The sequence below is a fragment of the Notamacropus eugenii genome, chromosome 4, assembly GCF_028372415.1.
Source record: "Notamacropus eugenii isolate mMacEug1 chromosome 4, mMacEug1.pri_v2, whole genome shotgun sequence".
NCBI classification, from domain to species: domain Eukaryota; kingdom Metazoa; phylum Chordata; class Mammalia; order Diprotodontia; family Macropodidae; genus Notamacropus; species Notamacropus eugenii.
The window spans coordinates 269,022,079-269,043,408 of NC_092875.1; the positions used below are offsets into that span (position 1 = coordinate 269,022,079).

At 36.6% G+C, this 21,330-nt stretch overlaps 1 protein-coding gene across 4 annotated transcripts in view; it reads right to left on the reverse strand.

Annotated features, from left to right (window-relative positions):
• Positions 1-21,330, reverse strand: part of PXDNL (peroxidasin like) — a 522,877-nt gene that overhangs the window by 165,384 nt on the left and 336,163 nt on the right. For all 4 annotated transcript variants that reach the window (XM_072604570.1, XM_072604572.1, XM_072604573.1 and 1 more), the window contains one exon: positions 6,661-6,732. In XM_072604570.1, the coding sequence (XP_072460671.1) occupies positions 6,661-6,732 (72 nt within the window). The remainder of the gene's footprint in view (positions 1-6,660; positions 6,733-21,330) is intronic.

Here is a 21,330-nt window from a genome sequence, read left to right on the forward strand (position 1 = left end):
GATAAAGGTCTCATAGTAGAATAGACATAGAGAATTTTGTCAAATTTATAATAATATGAGTCATTCCTTAATTGATAAGCGGTCAAAAGATATGGACAGGCAGCAGCTTTTCCATGAAGAAATCAAAGCTATATATAGTCATATGAAAAAATGCTCTAAATCATCATTTTAGGGAAATACAAATGCAAACAACTTTGTGATAACATTTCACACCTGTCTGGTTGGCTAAAATGATAGACAGGGGAAATTACAAATGTTGGAGGGAGTATGGAAAAACTGATACCCCAACATGCTGTTGGTAGAACTGTGAACTGATTCAACCATTTTGGGAAACAATCTGGAATTATACCCAAAGAGTTATAAAACTGTGTATACCCTTTGATCCAGCAATACTACTATTAGGTCTGTTTCCCAAAGTGATCAGGAAAAAAGGAAAAGAATTTATATTTTCTAAAATATTTATAGATGTTCTTTTCGTAATGGCAAATAACTTTAAATTGAATGAATGTGCATCAACTGGAGAATGACTGAACAAGTAACTGTGGTATAATTGTGGTGGAATACTACTGTGCAATAAGAAATGATGAAGAAGTTGATTTTAGAAAAATATAGAGAAACCTACAAAAATAATGAAGAGTAAAATGAGCAGGACCAAGAGAATGCTGTACATGGTAATAGCAATATTTTTCAAAGAATAACTGTGAACAACTAAGTTATTCTGAGTATTACAAATATTCAAATCAACTACAAAGGACCTATGAAGGAAGATACTAGTCACCTCCAGAAAAAAGAACTGATAGAAATATGCATAATGTGGTTTTACTATAAATAGATAGATATAGCTTTTTACATACATGCGTATGTCTATATCTATGTCAAAGGTGGCCTCATACCAGCTTGGAATTTAAAATGTAGTAGGAAAAGCTTATTTTTAAAAGAAGAATTTATCAAAGACCTTTTATGTGTGTATAAAAGATAAGACTGCTGGACTTGGAGTCAAGAAGACCTGAGTTTGAAAGCCACCTCACATACTTAACTGTAGTGTGATTCTGGGCAAATCACTTAAACTCTCAGTGCCTCAGTTTCTCCATCTGTAAAAAAAAAGCTTAACTTCGTTGACCTCTAAGGTCTCTACTAATTCTCAATCTATCATCCTATGTTTAGATATTGATTTGAATCTTGGAGTCAGTTGCTTCTTTCCACAATGTTAAACAGCCAAATTCAGGATCCCACTTTCTGTTTCAATATCTGTCCAAGTATTTGGGTTATTGGTCTCATCACTCTGAGTTTTATTGTTTTTTACTTAGTGAAAGGTACTTCCTGGTAAGCAGCGATCCATAAAAATGAGATTTTGACCATATCCCAACAGGACATCATGGGAAACAGACAATGCTTTTGCTAAACAATATGCAACAATTGAGAACTAATGAGGTGTTAGAGGTTTATAGCTTTGGAGTCATTAGTGAATCCTGTTGGGCTAGTAGGTGATGATCTTTTAAGAAGTCTCCCATTTTATTTTCAGTTGATTGAGCACTCTCAGCAGGGTTATTGAACTTACTGGCTGTGACACAACTGATTCTAACTATTTGTAGTTATTAAAAACCCTATGCTACTTTGCAACAGAATAAGGTTTTAAGTTCAGGGCATAATAGTCTTTGCTGGTTTAGCATTAGGAGATGCAGAATTTTTTTTGTATGTTGACTCTTCAGTGTATATTACTGTCAATATAACAGAAATGTCTAAGAATTATTACTACCTTGTAGAATCTATTTGAGACATTTAAATTAAATATTCAGAAAATATTGCATATGTGCATCAAATGTATGGAAATATATACGTATATGTATGTAATATATGTATAGAAAGAAACAATGAAAATGGGAAACAGCTATTTATTCTAATAGACATGTCAAACAAAGGAATGATTTTCTTTTAGTCTACCAAAAATAAGATACATCATGGCATAAAGCAATTTTACAATTTTTATGATATGTTAATTTCCTTCAAATTCTGAGCTTCTTTGAGCTAGCATGCTAAGATAAATACATACATATTTGTACATATATCATATCATGTGTGTGCATACATGTATTTATTATACACATCACATGTAAATAAAATATAACTATCTCTTAATAAAATATTTGTATATAAATATATATGTATACAAATATCATCATTCCTCACTGTATATGATGTCAGTACCTTTTTCTTCTTTATTTGTGAAGAAATTCATAAGGTTATGAAGAAGGATTATCCTGCACTGGAATTACTTGATTTACGTCCCAGGGTCAGCAAAGTATTTACCAAAAATGTCAGAAGAGAAAGGTCCAGGCCTTCCTCCTGAACTGCTTTGGCAGGGGAAATAAAAATCAAGACAGACTAATTAGAATAGGCAGAAATCCACATCATACTAGCAGGCTAGAAAATCATATATGGTCACTGAAACCTGAAGTGGGGTTAAAAGGTAAAAATAAGAGGTCAAAAAATTTGGCCACTAAGCCAGTGGCAATCCTACTGAGCTAAATGGAAAAGGGGATGCAAAAACTCCTCTGAAGAAAATAACTGCTTAAAGAGTACAACTGGCCAAATAGAAAAGAAAGTACAAAAGCTATTGAGGAAAATAACACTTTAAAAGTTAGAACTGGACAAGTGGAAGTTAATAACCATAGCCTTAATCGTTGAATGAGTACTGTCTCAGACAAACCATAGCTTAAAAAAGCCAAGATCTCCCACTGCATCCAGGGCCACCTCCAATCATCCTGATCTACATCTGGCCACTGGACCCAGATGGCTCCAAAGGAGAAAGTGAGGCTAGTGACTTTGCACAGCCCTCCCTCACTTACATTCAATTCACTTGCATATCACTTCTTTGATATCATGATCCTCTTCAAGAATGAAGGATAAACAATAACAATTATCTGAGATAGAGAAAAAAAGATAGAGAAAGCTTCTTTATACCTTGAGATGGTACAGAACCAGAGACAGGGAAAAGACAGATTTACAAAGTTCGTGGCTGTGACTATATCTACAAGCCATAAAAATTAACACTAAAAAAATCAATAAAACAACTTCCCAAGTGAGATTATAAAGAACCCACAAAAAGGCAGAGGCAGTGAATGTAGATTATACTTTTCAGGAGTTAAGACACGAAAGGGAAGTGATATGTAGGATGACAGATTGAACAGATGGAAAGGTAAAAGGGATTTTTTTTAAAAAGGTAGATGATTTCATCACGGTTGGAGGCAGCAGGGAAGGAACCAACAGAGAGGGAAATATTGAAGATAGGTGAGATTTAGGAAATGATTAACTGGGAAAATTCCCAAAAAAGGATTGGATTACCAGTGGAAGAACTAAATTTGGCAAGGAAAAAGGTCACTTTAACTGCTTAGATTGGATGGAAGCAAAAGAGGATGCATGAAAATGTTTAAAAGTCTTCTCAGTAAAGTTATAGGAAGAGTCATCCATTCAGAAAAAGAGGTGGGATGTTATTAAAGGATTAGGGAGAGTAGGGTAAGCCATGTGTAGAGATTCAACAGAATAAAAAGCAGGAGAATATTTTAGGTACAGGAAACAACTTAGTCCATCTTCTTTTATGAACCCAGCCATCGTTGGTGATATATTTTATACCTGCTATTACTATACTAATCAATGTAAGAAGGTGCCACCAAACTTCACCCACCCAGTATCTCTCTATTGCCTTTTGGGGTCTTTCTCGGTTTTGACTCTTTAGGACCTGGTATGGTTCTTTCAGACAAAACATGGAGAAATTGAAGTGATAATCAGAGAGATCTGATAATGCTTTATCAAGAACAAGGTCACACAGATTAACTTCATTTCATTTTTTGACAGGTATGAAACTGGATGATCAGGGGCATGTTGTGGATATAATTTGTTCTAGATTTTAGGTGTATATTTATCAAAATTACTAATTTTATCCCTATATAAAGAGGTAGAAATGTGACCTACATGGCAGTCGAGGCTAGTAGATTTGGAAATGAAAGGACAGGTAGTCATAGATGATTTGATGTCATCTTATAAGAAGACCTCCAGTAGAGTACCCCAAAGAATCTGGGCTTGACCCTGTGCTAATTAATATGCTTAATTTATAATGTGGATGAAGACATAAATAGCCTGCTTATTAAATGTGCAGGTGACAGAGGAGAACGATAGCTAGAAGAAAATATACTAGAAAATATACTATACATATATATGTCTATATACATAGATATATATATGTGTGTGCATATGTGTGTGTGTGTATATATATATATATATATATATATATATATATATATATATATATGTGTGTGTGTGTATACACACACACACACACACACACACATATACACTAGAAGAAAAAAGTCAGGGGCCAAAAGGATATTGACAGACTGGAACATTTGGCTACAATGCAATACAATACAATCCATATTAATTTAAACTATGTGCTATGTGCCAAGAACTTTGCTAAACTCTCAGGATACAAATAAAGTTTTGCAAGTCCCTGCACTAAAGGAATTTATCATCTAATGGGGGACACAATGCACAAAAGTGAGCTGAGTGGGGACACTGGAGGATACCTGAGGCTGAGGCATAATTATGATGGAGTAGAAACCAAGCAGAATAGCTGGTGGAAAATAAAGGATTGATTCCATTTCTGAGCCTTCTATAAAGGGAGTCTTTGGAAGTTGTTTTTTTTAACTCTACCCTCCTCATTTAATAAGATAAAAGTCAACAGGGATAGATGGATATTTTCACATTTGGATTCAAAACTTTGATTTTGCAAACATATGAACATGAAATGACTAGGTGGTAGTTCTTCTGAAAATCTCTGCAGGGCTTATTAGTGAAGTAGAAGTTTCATGTGAGTAAAGAGTTTAATAGGACAGCCCCCACAAAACTAATATGATGTGAACTACATTAAAATGAGCAAGAGAGGTGATCACCTACATTAGGAAGATGCTACATGACACAGTGGAGAGAATTCTGGACCTAGACTCAGGAAGGGGTGAGTTAAAACCCAGTTTCACATACTTACCCATCTGAACCTCGGCAAGTCACTGACCTTCTCAGTCTCCATTTCTTCATCTGTTAAATGGGGATCATAATAGCACTAACCTCCAAGGGTTGTTGCAAGGATAAAATTAGATATTTGTAAAGTGTTTCGCAAACTTTGGAAGTATGTTCTTATCATTTTTGTTATGCTGCTTTGAGAACTGTTTTCAGCTCTGAAAACCTATATTGAGGAGAATGTTTATGATCCAAAGATCATGGAGGGCAATCAGGTTGGTAACTTTGGTAACAGGAACTTTAGTTCATCTCGCAAAAGGATCAACTGAAGCAACTGGGGATGTTTAAGCAACAATAAGAGAAATGACAGCCATCTTCAAATGTCTGGAGGGCTGTCATGTGGAAGAAGGATTAATCTTGCTCTGTCTGGCCTGAGAGAGCAAAAACAAGAGAAATGGGTAGAAGCTGCAGAAAGGAAACATGAAGCTTAATATGAGGAAATGTTTCCTAATAATGAAAGCTACCAATGGTAGAAGGAGCTGCCTTAGGAGACTTTGGGGCTTGCATGCGTATGTGTTACATGAGATCTAAATGGATGTAGATAAAAGATATGGATACACAAAAATATGCGTAGGTAATAGACAATGTTTTATGTATACAGTTATCCCTTCTACATCACAACTTTTCTCATCGTGGTTTGGATATACCATGTATCGGCATAAGAAATTAAATGGGAATTTTTTTTGTAAGTTTTGGAGAAGCTGCAGCCAACACACAAAGGTTGGCAGACAACACAGAACCAATAAACAAATACTTAACCCAAATTTTACAATACACCCCATAAAAGAAAAAGAAAAAAATTGAGGCTGGTGTAAAGGGAAGACCAAAAAATTTCATGTGGATTTTCCAGATCACAAGGGCAAAGTACTGCTAACCCTCTCAGTGTGGAAGGGATAACGGTACGTATATATAAAAATTTACTATAGATAGATATAGATAAACACACAAATACTCAAGAATGCCATGCTTTCATATTTATATGATAGCCAACTACTTAAAGTTAGGGTAAACTGCATACCAAAAGAGGAAAGAGATTGATAACATTTTGCATATCAACAAACCGTTGTAGGTAAAATAACGTCCTTGTGCCCTGGTTGAAAGCTATTTGGTTTCTGAATGCAGAAATCCATTCTCACACAGAACCCTTCAGAAGTCAGCTGTCTGAAACAAATGGTTTATTTTCTATCTATAAAGCTCAACTTTTGCTTTAAGGGAAAAAATATTTAGCTAAGAGGCTATGTATGATATGAATGTTACAATCAGCCTGTAGTTCAGCTCAAATCTCAAAGCATCTTTTAAAAGGTGAAATTAAAATAAGGGGCATTCTCCTCTCAGGGAAAAACAAGGGAAAGAAATTCTTGGCTAATCCGAAAGGAATGAGTCCCCAAAGGCCCTCGGGTTTTTCAAGTATGAGTTGCCTGATTACAATTCTTTGTTTCTCTCACCCTAGATAATAAGTGAAATCTGCGTCTCTTAGACTTCCTGGAGTATACTCTGCGGTGAGCCAAAAGGTCAGCCAGTGGCTCTGGATCTTCAAGGCAGGTTGAATAAGGGAAAAGAAAACAAGGTTCCAGAGAAGACACTACTCACAGTCGCTCCAATTTCTGAAGGTCTCCAAAGGTTTCTGGCTGAAGTGTTTCTATTTGATTGAAGTGAATATACCTGCAAGGAATGAACAAAGAGTTAGGAGTTCCTTGTGCTGGGCGCAGCAGTTATCAGTTTGTGAAGAATCAGCACTGAAGAAAAGATGCAGGCTTCGCTAACCCAAAGCACCAGCCACAACCTGGAAATAGGAAACTGACCAGGATCCTGGATCACTTTTATTTTTCCCCTGCTGTCTGTCAAATTCAGTCAAGGACTTCATTGAGAAAGGTGAGGCTGACACCTGGATACAGGGAGCAGCCTGGGACTTAGCACTGGAAGGGAGCTATCACTTGTAGGAAGTTGAGAATTGGCTAGTAAAGTCATTATTTGATTCAATGATTCAAAGGAAGTAAAATCAACTTGTTTAATAGTTAGGATTAGGTCCACTGTAGGTAGGGGGCTTAAAGGGGCTTGGTAGAAGAATCAGTTGGGCTAGGCACTGCTGAAAGAAATAATTCCTTTGATTTGGTGGGGTTGGGGAGATTACGGGAGGTGTTATAGGGCTTAACTGGAGATACCTTAGTAAAGACAGAAAAGAAAGGAAAATCAAGGAAGCATTAAAGGGCAGTCCACAGATATACACACACAAGCCCACGAGGTCTAATATTTTGTAATCAAAGAAGTCCATCAAACAGAGAGTTTCAAAGCAGATTTGGAGAAAGAAACAAATACAACCAGGAGAATCCCTGGAAAGCCCTCTGGAATTCCATGCCATTCCTTCAGGTCATGCTAAAAAGGAGAAATTCAGGATGGTCTCATAAGAAAATATTCCCTAGTAGTTGGAGCATACTTTAATCAGATTCTCACTGACACACTCCTAAGCCCATCTTTTATACTGGTAAGGGCTGCTCCAGGATCAGGGTAGTTCAGAAATTTTTTAAAATTATTATTAAATTTATTTATTTATTTTTAGTTTTTAACATTCACTTCCGTAAGATTTTGAGTTCTAAATGTTCTCCCCAATTCTGCCCTCCTCCCAACCCCAAAAGGTGTGCCATTTGATATAGGCTCTATATTATTAAACCGATTTTCATATAGTCATGTTGTAAAGAAGAATTAGAACCAATGAGAGAAACAATGAGAAAGAAGCAACAAAAAAAAGAGGGAGAGGGAGAACAAATAATATGTTTTGATCTGCATTCAAACTCCAAAGTTCTTTTTCTAGATGTGGACAGCATTTTTCAGCATAAGTCTTTTGGAGTTGTCTTAGATCATCGCATTGCTGAGAAGAGTTAAGTCTATCAAAGTTGACCTTCATACAACGTAACTGTTACTATGCACAGCATTCTCCTGGTTCTGTTCACTTCACTCAGCATCAGTTCATGCAAGTCTTTCCAGGTTTTTCTGTAGTCTGCCTGCTCATCATTTCTTATAGCACAACAGTATTCCATTATATTTGTATACCACCACTTGTTCAGCAATTCCCCAACTGATGGGAATCTGCTCAATTTCCAATTCTTTGTCACCACAAAGAGCTGCTATAAATATTTTTGTACATGTAGGTCCTTTTTATATTTGTATGATCTCTTTGGTACAGCTCGGGCACTTTTTAAGGAAGTGTAGGGAGGTCTCAGGCAAGTGAGAGTGGTTTCCTATCTTTGAAGTCACAGGCCAAAGATGTCAATCAGTTCAACCAACAGTCTCCTAAGTAGGAACCAGTGCCCTCTGCAGGTTATGGCCTTACCCAAGACTAACCAAAAGGGATTGGAGGGAGGAAGGTGGGTCACATTCCAAATTGGCTGCTATGTCTTGTGACAATTGTTTAAATACAACCACATCTATCTTGATTTCCCTACCATCCCCAGCTTGTCTTCATGCTGTGCTGTGGAAGCCCCTCTTCTGAATTGAGGCTGGGTCCCCAAAGGGCTTTAAGGTTCAAGTGCCACTGGGAAAATTTCACACCCACCTCTCTGTCCCTAATTACCTTGTGGCTATGACAGATATCATGAAAAGGGTGGGCTATGTGCTGAAATTAGTGACTCTAAGAGCCCCACCTCTCTTTTTTTGTCATTTTGGATAGGACAGTGAGACACATAGGATGAGTAGGTGTGCATGCTCTGATTGTGATCTGCAATCTAGATATTAACACATTAATATTCCCCCAAAAAGCACCATTCTTCCAAACCTCCCTATTACTGTCTAGGTTTCCACCATTCTAATCACTTAGACTTTCATATGCTCAGGGCCATCTCCAACTTTTTTCTTTCTCTCACCCAAACAGTTGGCAAATTCTGCCATTCTATCTTCACATCTATTTGCATCTATTCTATTCCCTCCACACACACACAGCTAGCACCCAAATTCAGGCCTGCATCACTTGTGGCCTTGACTTGCACTAGACCCTTAGGTTGTCTCCTTGTGTCCTGTCTCCCACTCCAATCTATTCTCCATACTTTTGTCAAAGTGATTTTCCTCATATGCAAGGTGGGCCAATGTAGAAATTATATTATATACCTAATTATTGGTATAGAACTTCATATATTTATAAATAAGTAATCCTACACGGGGACAATTACTCAAAGTTGTTTTTTTTTTTTTTTATTGATAAAGTACATAATTTAAAAAATGGAAACCACTGAGCTAGGAAATTGAAATTTTCCAGATAGGAATAGAAGTTTACAGTTGTGGGGGTTAACAGAGAAAGGGGAGAAACAGGAGAGAACCAAGTAGGAAGAAGACTATGAGGAGTACACAAACAACTTCTTGGATATGAAAAGATTAGACCAGAAAAAATGTGAAGTTTTTTCAGACATAAAAGAACGCTGCAATTAGATAGCGGTGTTTTGTCTTTGTTTTCTTTTTCCATTTCAGTCAATGGAATTGACTGAATACAAATTAAAAAAAGGACTGATGGGTCTACACTCAATAGTATATTTATACAATTTACTGTCTCCCCTTTTTTGGAGGGGGAATGAAGAAAAATATACTAACGCCTATGGAATGATATGCTTTCAAAATCCAATGTTCACTTAGAATAGGGATTTTTACATTCATCATATTTACAATATCATTTTATGAAAGAGTTCTCTGCAGTAACCAGAAGCAATAAAGATGGAAAGTTTCCATTCCCTACAGAAATCAAATGATCAAGTGAACAAGCATGCTTTCAAAAGGAGAGAAGAAGAAAGGGTATGCACAGTGAATCTCATCAATATACAATAGGATCTCTGGTGTCTGACTGCACCCAGCTCTTAGAAAATGTAAATCTCCACACCTTCTACTCATTTCTCATTACAGCTACTTCAAAACATTGAAATGAAAACTCTGATACATTGCAAGGTACAATAAATTGTCTCTAAAAAGTACCCAAATCATTAAAGTCATAAATAAATGGTACACAAATTGTTCCTCAAAACTTCTAAATCATGAGCAAGGAAAATGTGTGTGTGTGTTCATCTTTCGTTGCCAAAGAAGACCATGCCAGCAGAGAAATAATGACATGACTTGCACTTGACTTTTATTTTGAGTGAGGGAGAGAACCACTATAAAATTCTGAACTTTACAAAGTTACTAATCCAAAGTTCATGTGCCAAAAATAGAAAAGCTGCACATTTGTTTATAGGATCCAAAACATGTATAAAACAAGCTTTAAATTCTGCCAGTGATGATGAGGATTCGGTCTAAAAGCAATAGTTTAAAAGAGAGAGGGGCCACCAAATTTATGTAAATCTTGTTTTGGCCCTATGAAATTGTCATTTTCAAAACACCTGATTAGGTATATTATAAACAAGAATAGTTATGGTAATGAAATGAAATGGATGCAACTAGAGACAGAGAGACTCTTTAGCCTATGACTACCTTCAAGTTGAATGTGTAAGTCATTTCCTGCCTTTCCTTCCCTTTGTTTCTTTGTATCCTGCCCTTTGGTCACATAGATTCCTCCACCAGTAATGATGTGCCTTAGCCCATGGTCAAAATATTCTTCACTAATAAACGACAGACCCTACTTTTAGATCAGAAAACTGAGGTAGTTAATTGGAAGTAGATGATTTGCTGCATAGAATGAAGTAATACAAAGGCCAATGAGGACCAGACTCGCAAACCAGAATATGTGGTTTAGTAAAGTGCTTTTTATTTAGCCATTTTATTCATCATTTTATTTTAATTTATATGCCACCTGCTTCCCAAAAGCAGTTAAGATACATTACAAAAAAAAGGTAAAAAATGCTATTATGTATAATTGGAAAAAATATAAAAATTTCCACTTAGGATACATTACAAAATTAAGACACATAAACACAGGATAATTAGAAACAAAAGCAACCAAGAAGTGGGGAGGAGTGGGGCAGGGAGTTGAAAGGAGAAGAGAAATCAACGTATGAAGCACCTAGAGATGAGTTAGTTAACCTACAGTTAGTTACTGTTTAACTATAGCTGAGCCCTGAATTTAGCTGTCACTATTCTAGAGGCTATTATAATATTGGGTTACATAGTTCTCACTGTCTTATAAAAAGCAGTGCTCAAGCTCGTCTGAAGAGATGAACATTTTTCTGACACTAAGTTTTAGGATAAATTAATCACATGGGTCTTTCAGTAAGAGTTACCAAGCACCATAATGGACATTGCCTTCATCTATAATTTTACAAAAGATATAGACATTCTTCAAACGGAAATTTCTTACATCAAGACTGTATAAAAGCTCAAGGCATAACATTAAATCTGAGTGAGAGACTTTTTTTTTCTGGAAGCCACCTTTTTGATGTCCAAACTTAATGTAGGTATAGATCTTAGACAACCTGGGGAAATAGATGGTTAACACATATATTTGAAGATATCTCTCAAGTGTCAACTGCCCATGAAAGCTTGTGGCAATTCTTAGATCTCAGCCAATTCATGATTGAGCTACTTGATAAGTGTTTGAAGTGCTGACTATTTATGTTGTGTGCTTTAGAGATTTCCAAGAGACAGAGTTAACTTTCTATAGGAAATGTTTAGTACTCTATGTTTCTCACCCAGAAAGAGTAATACCTCATTTTCTCATGGTATGACCTGTAGAGACAGGCAACATAGAATAATGAATAGAAGACCTGTTGTGGAGTCAGGAAGATTCCACAAGTTTTGCTTCTGGAAAAACTACTTCTGTGACCATGGGCAAGTTACTTAATCCGTAGATCCCCAAATGCACAGAAGGAAATAGTTCCATACACCAAAATAAAGCATAGATCTTCCTCCTCCCTCCCTCCCCTACTGTACACCAAAGGGAAAACAAAGTAAGGATGCCACTCTTAATGGACAGGACCACATTTTCCCTCAAGAAATAACTTAAGTTTTAATCTACTAATGAATTTTAAAAAGCGCTGATTCAGATCCCAGAGTTCTTTGCCATAAAGCATACAAGGGACAGTTTTAGCCTGAAGAAATTGAAGGGCAGGTGTTACAAATCAGTTGCTTGGACCATAAATGTACATCATACAGTCCCTGTAGAATGTTTTATATTGAATAATACTGCATACTAGTGGGTCCTCCAGGATAAGGTGTACCTCTAAGTAGATGAATTCTTGAAGAATGACTGCCAAATATAATAAGGTACATTTTGATATAATAGATGCTAAGCAGCTCCCTTTCACTATAATTAGCCAACAAGATTAGCTGCTTAGGGCTGCTCTTGGTTTCAGATAATAAAACTATGCCTTCAGTACAAAGGAGTTGCTTATCTTGACAAGAAAAGATCATTTCCTGAGATCACTTTCAGCTTTACCTGATTGATCAGGTGATTTAAAGCAGACAGAGCCCAACTAGAGAAAGCTAAAGAGAAAATGTGAAAAGACATGGCTACATGACTCAAAGATAGTCACATAAACATACAATCATCAACAGAGATTTTTGCTTTTTAAAAGTCTCCTGATGGCAGAGCCTGCTTCATCCTTCCTCTATGTATTCTCACAGACTAGCACAATATCTGACACAATAGTAAATAACTGGTTGTTTGTTTTTTAACTGAATTGAAGTTATATCATGGTCAGCAATGTCCCTATGTTGGACTTCATTCCTGGCACTGAGGAAGAATCCTAAAGCCTCACATTAGCTTTCCAGTTTTGTATTCGTTTGTATGTGTGAAAGATATTTAGAAGAAGTCTTCCACTTGGTAAGAGGAAGAATTACAAGAATTGCCAGTGTATGGAATAGTTAGGTCCGTCAGCTTGCTTTCTCTCTTCTTTGAGTTACTTCAGTGCTTTATTAGCACTTCCATCCACTAGGAAAGAGAAGAACTTAAAGCAATTGACTTTTACTATGGAGACCTTGCCAGCATTAGTCATAAACATCCTGAATTGTTTGCATTTTTTTCTTAATTATCTGGAACATAAAGACAATGAGGCCATTCTGTCTGTGAATCTATAATCAGACAGCAAACCAACTAAATTCAGGGAAGAAGAAAATGCATGAAGTTCAAAATAATGACCATTATCTGAAAATTATTTTTAATTTTTCGAGGTTTTCAGTGCTATAAACAATGTTCAAATGTTGTTCATACAATTGTTTCTAGACTATGTTACAGTGAATTCTACTTTCTTGGATTTGAAAAATATTTTTACATATATTTTAAAATTATCAATGTACTTTAACATTTTCATAAATATTATTCATGAACTTTGTATGTTCCTTTTTTTAAGGAGGAACTTAATCATTAAGGTCACCATAGACTGAAAGTCTCTATTACTTGTTTGTACAATGCTTTCCCTTGAACATATTTTGTCAATTTCAACATCACCCAAGAAAGTGCAACCACTGTCATCTTTTTTTGATGGGTTCCATTTAATACCCTGTGGGGAAAATAGTTGATACTTGAGTGCCCTCTAATGAATATGAAAAGAAACAGACTTTATCATTTGCAAAGGAGCAAAGCAAATCTCTGGCTTTTGCCAGAGGGACTGTACTTTCTTTGGTTTAGAGAGTTCCTTAGTGACAAACTCCCTTTGCCAGTGTAGATCTGCAATTTTCTATAATTGATCAATTCTATTAGTGACTTGTCTCAGGCACTGAGTAACTTGACCAGGGTCAAAAAACCACTGTATGTCAGAATTGGGACTAGAACCCAAGTCAAGAGGACTCTGAGACTCTCCATTTATGTACTAAGTCAGTTGCTACTCCAGATTTTTTCAGACTTCAAAAGAAATTCCTAAAATATTTTAAAATTAACTTTACTTTGAAATTCTTACACTCTATACTCTTTTTTTTTTTTTTACTTTTTTTTCCACATTGCCTCTAACACTTCTTTTTTAGTCTAAATCAGGAGTTCTTAACCTGGTGTCCAAAGACACCCAAAAAACCAACGGACAGATTTCATGGGGTTTATGAACTTGGATGATAAAAAAAATTACAATTTTATTTCAATATAATTTATTTCCTTTCTAATGATATTTATTTTAAGTATTTTTTTAAAACCTCTTTATTCTGAGAAGGGGTTCCTAAGTTTCACCAGACCCCCAAAGGAATTGGATTAAGTTCTGCCACTTACTACTGAATGATCTTAGGTCAGTTAATTCTTTGGATCTCATTCTTGTCTAAGGGATCCATGATAGTAAAAAGGTTAAGAATTCCTGGTCTAGAGATTATAGCCTTCTAAATGCTAAATGGAATCTTAGTATAGCTTTTATAAGGACTCATATGAGTGACAAGACCCAGCTGAGATATTTCCATGTGCTTTTCTTCATTTTTTGGAGGGGAGTAGGGTATCTTAATCTTACATAAATTACTGGAAAGATCTCCATGATATTTAGGACAGAATATTGTTATTTTCCTTTTTACATACTTCTTCCAAGTTAAGTTATATGAAACAAATTGGCACCTTCCTAGCTATTCTGATTGCTATAGCTAAAGTATTCTACAATATGTGCACACAGTCTATAGTACAAGCTGGAAAATTGAGGTATGAATCTTAATAAAAAGTTTTCTGAACTTATAATGGCTCAATATCCAGAAAGGACATCTGATTTCCTTGGGAAAACCCCTCAGACTTTGAGATACAGTTGAATTGCATTATCTTTCCATTTGTTTCTGTTTATTTACATTTCTCATTACAATCACAGAATCCTGGGGTCATTGGACAAGTTCATCTTCCCCAGCCTGAAAGAAAAAGTCAGTGTCACTTCACACAGGATGTTTTGTAAGAGCGCACCATTTTGGGAGTATTAACAATGTGATTTCCTCTGTCTAGTGAGGGAGCATTCACCTACAACACTACCACCAGGTGCTATAGACTGAAGGACCAACAGACAAGATATCTTTCCATCCTTGCCAAAACACTTAAAATAAGACTACGTGGCCCAAAGTAAAAAACAAAACAACAAAAAAACAACTAGATGGAGAATGACTTTCTGAAGGTGTAAGTTACTGGTATTGATTTGCCTTTCAGCATGCACTTGCTGAGCCAAATAAAAACAAATGTACTGCAACTAGGAATTGCCTTGGCAACCCTGATCTAGCTGAAGGTGGAATACAAAAAGAGCAAACTGTATTTGTCTTTATCTAGCAGTAAAGGTGGGTGGAGAAAATAGTTGAGTAAATATAGTCGGTAGTCTTTAAAGGAGTTGCTTCCCATTTTCCCGAAAGCCCTAGTTGTCTTAGGGGAGTGCGGATGGAGGGGGCTAACAAAGGAAGTCTAGGTGCATTGACAACGAAGGCTTTGAAAGGAGAGAGAGAACAGCAAGATGGCTCAGTGGACAGAGTGTTGGGCCTAAGTCAGGAAAACCTGAGTTCAAATCCAGTCTCGGACACTTACCAGCTGTATGACCCTGTGCAAGTTACTTAACGGGACTGAACAATTAAAAAAAAAATCACTGAAAGGGGAGAGAAGGCTCTGTGCGCATTTGTCTTTCTGTCTGATAATGAAAACCTACGTTAAGGGAAGAACATCCTACCATAGCAGCAACCACCTTAAAGACTTACCGCTCAAGGTTTCAAGTCAGCAGCACTCTGCCATGGAAAGAGTGCTGGATTTGGAGTCAAAGGGCTTGGGTTTAGATCCTGCCACTCACTACCTCTGTGATTTGGGGCAAGTAACCTCTCTGGGTTTCAGTTCCCTCAACTGTAAAAAAAAAAAAAAATAGATGACCTCAAATTTCCCTTCCATCTCTAAGTCTTTTATTCACCAGCTGGCTAACAACTAACAGTGACCTTTGCTATTACTATGACTTGAAGATTCATTATGATTCACATTGAACTAAAACATTCCTCTCTTTTTTCACCAGGTCTAGGATTAGAAAGGGGTAGCATGGCTTTGACTCACAATAGTCTTAAGGGATATTATATTAAACGGACAAATTATTCCTACAATTTAGGTGATAAATATCTGAATGGAAGGTCTTTATTTAGGAAAAGAGCTATTTTGACACCATATTTTAAGAAAAATTTGCTTAAATTATCATAATCAGTGAGTTATTATATCAACACTGTCATGGAATCCTTATTGTACTTAAATATATGTGATGTTTAGGTCATAAATGGTTTAGATTGAATTTATTTTTAATATAAAATTCTGTTCACTACATATTTTTTTTCTTTTTGAACAATGACCTTAGTCAGGAAGACCTAGATTTCAATCCTGCCAGAGACTGAATCACTACCTGTGTAATCTTGGGCAATTCACTTAATTGCTCTGTGCCTCAGTTTCCACATTTATCAAATGGGGATAATAACTGCATCTACCTCACAGGTCTCTTGTAAGGATCAAATAAGTTGGCACATGAAACTGCAAACTTTAAAATGCTATATAAATGCCATCAATGTTCACAAATCACCTTTGAAGGAGCAAAAGTATTTTAAAGATAAAAGTACTAAATCATTATAATGTAAAACAACAGGACTGGACTTTTGATTCCTTGTTTCTATCCAACATCATAAAATCATATTTACTAAACAGAAATCTACATATACCTACATAATCCTACAACTCCACTAACGTCCTCCTCTGATGCTCCCTCATACCATGGCAGTAATCTTAGGCTCTTAGGCCAGGAAACCACAGTCTCTAACAGCTCTTCCTCAACTGAAAAGGCTTCAAATGCAACACTGGCAATCAATGACATACTTGTTGGTAGGGTTCAATCCTAGAACATTTCTTCATATTCTGCTCATTCTCTCTTCGTGCTGTCATCAACTATGGCCTCAATTACTGTCTCTACGCAGATGACTCCTAGACATGTATCTAGCCCTAGTCTTTCCCCTGACAACCAGTTTCACATTACCACCTGCCTATTAAACATGACTGACCAAATGGTATTTCCCAAGCACCTCAAACTCACTATGTCCGAAATAATTCATTATCACTGTCCCTAAACCCTTCTTTCTTCTAACTTCATTTTTGCAGGCAAGATCAACATCATCTTCCCAGTAACGCAACTTTGCAACCTCAGTCATCCATGATTTCTCACTTTCCCTCCATCTCTATCACCATCTCCATCTCCATCACCATCTCCATCTCCATCACCATCACCATCTCCATCACCATATCCATCTCCATCCCCATCTCCATCTCCATCTCCATCACCATCACCATCACCATCACCATCACCATCTCCATCACCATCACCATCACCATCTCCATCTCCATCACCATCATCATCTCCATCACCATCACCATCACCATCACCATCTCCATCTCCATCACCATCACCATCTCCATCACCATCTCCATCTCCATCACCATCACCATCTCCATCTCCATCACCATCACCATCTCCATCACCATCTCCATCTCCATCTCCATCACCATCACCATCACCATCACCATCACCATCTCCATCACCATCACCATCACCATCTCCATGTCCATCACCATCATCATCACCATCACCATCACCATCTCCATCAACATCACCATCACCATCACCATTACCATCTCCTTTTAGTTACCAAATCTTACTGCTTCTGCCATCATATCTCTCACATTTGTCTCTCCTTGTTTCCACTTATATGGCCACCACAATAATTCAGAACTTTGTGACTTCTTTCCTGGACTATTGCAACAAATTATCTCCTTCCCCCTCCTCCATCCATTCTTCACACAATATCCAAAGTGATATTATTTTTAAGAATCTAACAGTGTTTAAGTCAAGAAATTTGTCTCATATATATGGAATGGATCAATTATCTGGTAACACTAATGACATCAATTTCATTTGAAAGAATAAATGTAAAGTTCAAATCCCATATAGCATTAAAGAACAAAGACTCTGTACAAATTAATCTTCATAAAAAGTGCTTTTCTGAGTCTATGTCTAAAAGCCATTGTCAAAATGAGACATTATAAATGGAGGTATGCCAATTAAAAATATTGTGACAAAATATTTTTATAGAAAATAGATTACCAAGAATAAACAAATATACAATCTGAGAAAGTCAGCCTGCAAATAAATTGGTTCAAACTTTTTGCACAGGGCAAACAAAGTATGTCAATCTCCTGTTTAATAAACTCCAGTGACTTTTTATTGCTTTGGGGATAAATGCAATTTCCCCTGCTTGGCATTTTATGTTCTTCACAACATGGCTCCACTTTTCCTTTCCAGATAACTTTTCAAAGCCTCTTCACAATGTGGATTGCCGCTGATGCAATTTTTGGTCACATCAGCTCTTGAAGACCATCTATAAAGCATAGATTCATGTCAATCTGAGTCACTGAAGGGAAAGATAGTAACAAAATCAGAGAACCTCAGAATATTAAGAGGTAAATCTGAACATAGTTCGGGAAAAGATCCTAACACCATCCTCCCTCTCTGTACCCTTAGTCTCATATAAATAAGGCTAGTTTTTCTTTAAAAGGTATTAAGAATATCTGAGGGATTTAACTTGCCCAGAGGACTAAACACTAAGGCAGTTTACATCATTTCATGGTTCCCTTAGTACAAAACAGCCCCAAGATCTTCAGATTTGCTCTCCAGGTATGCTCAAAGCCCATCTTTGCTGAACATCCTCTTGTTATAGCTAAGTAAATCTCCTTCTGTTACCTGTTGAATGACTATGGAATATCTCCTTTAATTCCAGTGCTGAACATAAACTACTAGGGGAGTGGCCCAAGTCAAGCCTAGCCCAGAACAGGTGTTTTATCTAAATACCACTATAACCACCTCTCCCCATCCCTACCAGCTCATCAAAAATCAAGAACAAAAGTTCTCTATTTATCTTTGGAAAACTGAGTAGAAACTTCAGCGAGGACAGATACTTTCTGCTTGCTTTTAGCTCTGCATAGATCATTGCGAGGATGAGTCTTCCCAGTTAGTTTCTCAGTCAGAAAACCTGATGATACAGGGCTACATACTTGTTAGAAGAGTTGATCTCTAGCTGGAAGGTTTCTCCGAGGCAGCTTTTGTGAAGACAATATGTGACTCCAATAGAGGGTCCATCCCTATCCCTATTCCTGTCATCCCATAGCAAACCTTGACTAGCCAGGTGTGTACCTGAGATCCCCACCTGCTTTGTTTCTCCTATTGTGTTTTCTTTCCTCTTGAAACAATTTTGTGAACATCAAAAGGTGCTTGGAGGTTTCAAGTGACAGCAGCGAGGGCAGCATCCAACCAAAGGTTTGAGGTTGCAACTGTAGTACAAGGATTGAGTTTTGAGCACTGAAAAGCAAAGTGGCTGGGGAAATGATTCCACTTGATGTTTCACTGGATTGTACTTAATGGAGGTCAAATGAAAACCACCTAATCAGTAGCCTTCCACAAATTGTTTATGTCCCAACTAGGCCTGAATACTAGCATTCTAACTGACTATACGAATAGAGTTACTGGATTATGTTCTAGTCATTCTATGATTCTCTAAAATTTATCATTTTTCAGAGTGAGGGGAATAAACTACTATTTTATACCTAATTTATGTTTATATAATGTGTACCTTTAAAAAAATCCCCCTTTCTGGAGAGAGCCCTTTAAGGACTTTGAGACCACAATCATTTCTACAAATACAACTCTTTTTAAGTTACAGCTTTCTTTAGAATACCTGGGGTGATAGTGAAGAGCCAATGAATGTGTGAACTGGGTATCTTACTTCCTCTATGAGAAGTCAGGCAATCTCAAAGCAATTAATCAAATCAAACACCAATGGCTGGTAAAAAGCAGGGGTGGTACAGGTTGCCAGCCCCTGTGGCCTCAGACAAAGAGTGTCTAGATAGCCATTGTACTGGACTACTAACTGTATCTATTTGCATCTAATAGCGGCCATCTCTATGGCAGGGGGAGGAGGGAAAAGAAGAGGAAAAAAAATGACAATTTTGTTGTATTTTTGAAAGCAATAGCAATAGTAGATTTGCAGTTTCATGTGCAATCATCTTTTTTATTGTATTATGGAATGGAAATGTTTGTTTTATTTCATACATTAAAAATAAAATAAAATTTTAAAATAATAATAATGTCATTTACATGAAATACTTATAAAGACACATATCTAACCATCCTAGAGGCTATACTGCTTATGAAAAAAAAGTTAAAGGATGGAATTATGCACTTATCTAGAAATACTTCGATAAAAAGGCTTAAAAAGTAAATCTTTGATTTTCTTTCTGTTTTATGATTCCATGATATGCTATATACACTAAAATGCAATAAAAGGTAAAGCAGTATATTCTGAGATATGTCATATATATAATACATATTTATATGTACATGTATGTATTTATAATATGTGTGTGAGTATGTATATCTACACATATATGTATATATTACAGAGGAATGCTCATCAGTACTACATGTCATGTAACTGGGGAAAAGAAAACTCTGGGCTCTCATTTAATCTTTTCCAAAAATGAAAAGAGAAAAAAATTCCTAAGAATTTGAACTTTTTTCGACATGGAATTGTTGCCTTTTCAGATGAGTCCTTAATTAATTAAGACTAAAGAGTCTGAATGATATGGGGGATGGTGTAGAGGAGATTCACCTTTCAGATGTGGGCTGGACTGAAAGTTTTCGGCTAACACTGAGATTTAATGTGTGTGTCTGGAAGAGTTTTACAGTGTGGGGAGTAAGTCAGAAAAACCTTACAGTTCATAGTGAGAAGAAAAGAAAAGCAGTCAGGAGAATACATGCAGTCGAAGGAAAAAAAAAGTAACTCAGAGATGTAAGAAAAGCAGAGAAGTGAAGAGCGAATTGATCTTGAAACCAAGAGTGAGCAACCCACCTTTGATGATACAACCCCTACGACTTCTAAGAAGGAAGATAATGTAGAGAAAGAATCAAGCATGAAAGGATTTTAGTAGAGGTGCTTTTTATAGACTACTAGGGAATCCAGTGAAGGAAAAAGTAAAATAATCCTAGATGGATATGGCTGTACGGGACTTTGATTTTGTGTACAGAGATCAAAATTAAAGGGAGAATATACAGGGTTGCATCTAGTGGCTAAGAGTGTTTGTGTGAGGAGTGAATATAGGTGTAATAATTATAGTTCACATTTATACAGTGCTTCAGAGTTGGCAGAGTATTTTTCTAACTATGCTGTGAGGCACACTGTGCATATTATTGAAGAGAAATTAAAGCTTAAGGGGCTAAGTGTCTTGTCCATGGTCCTACAGTGTTGAAGCCAGGATTCAAACACAGACTCTCTCTGCCCAACTTTTTGCACTCTCCCACACACACACATCCAACCCCTCATACTCCCCACAAACACAATATGCTGCCAACAGAGGGAAGG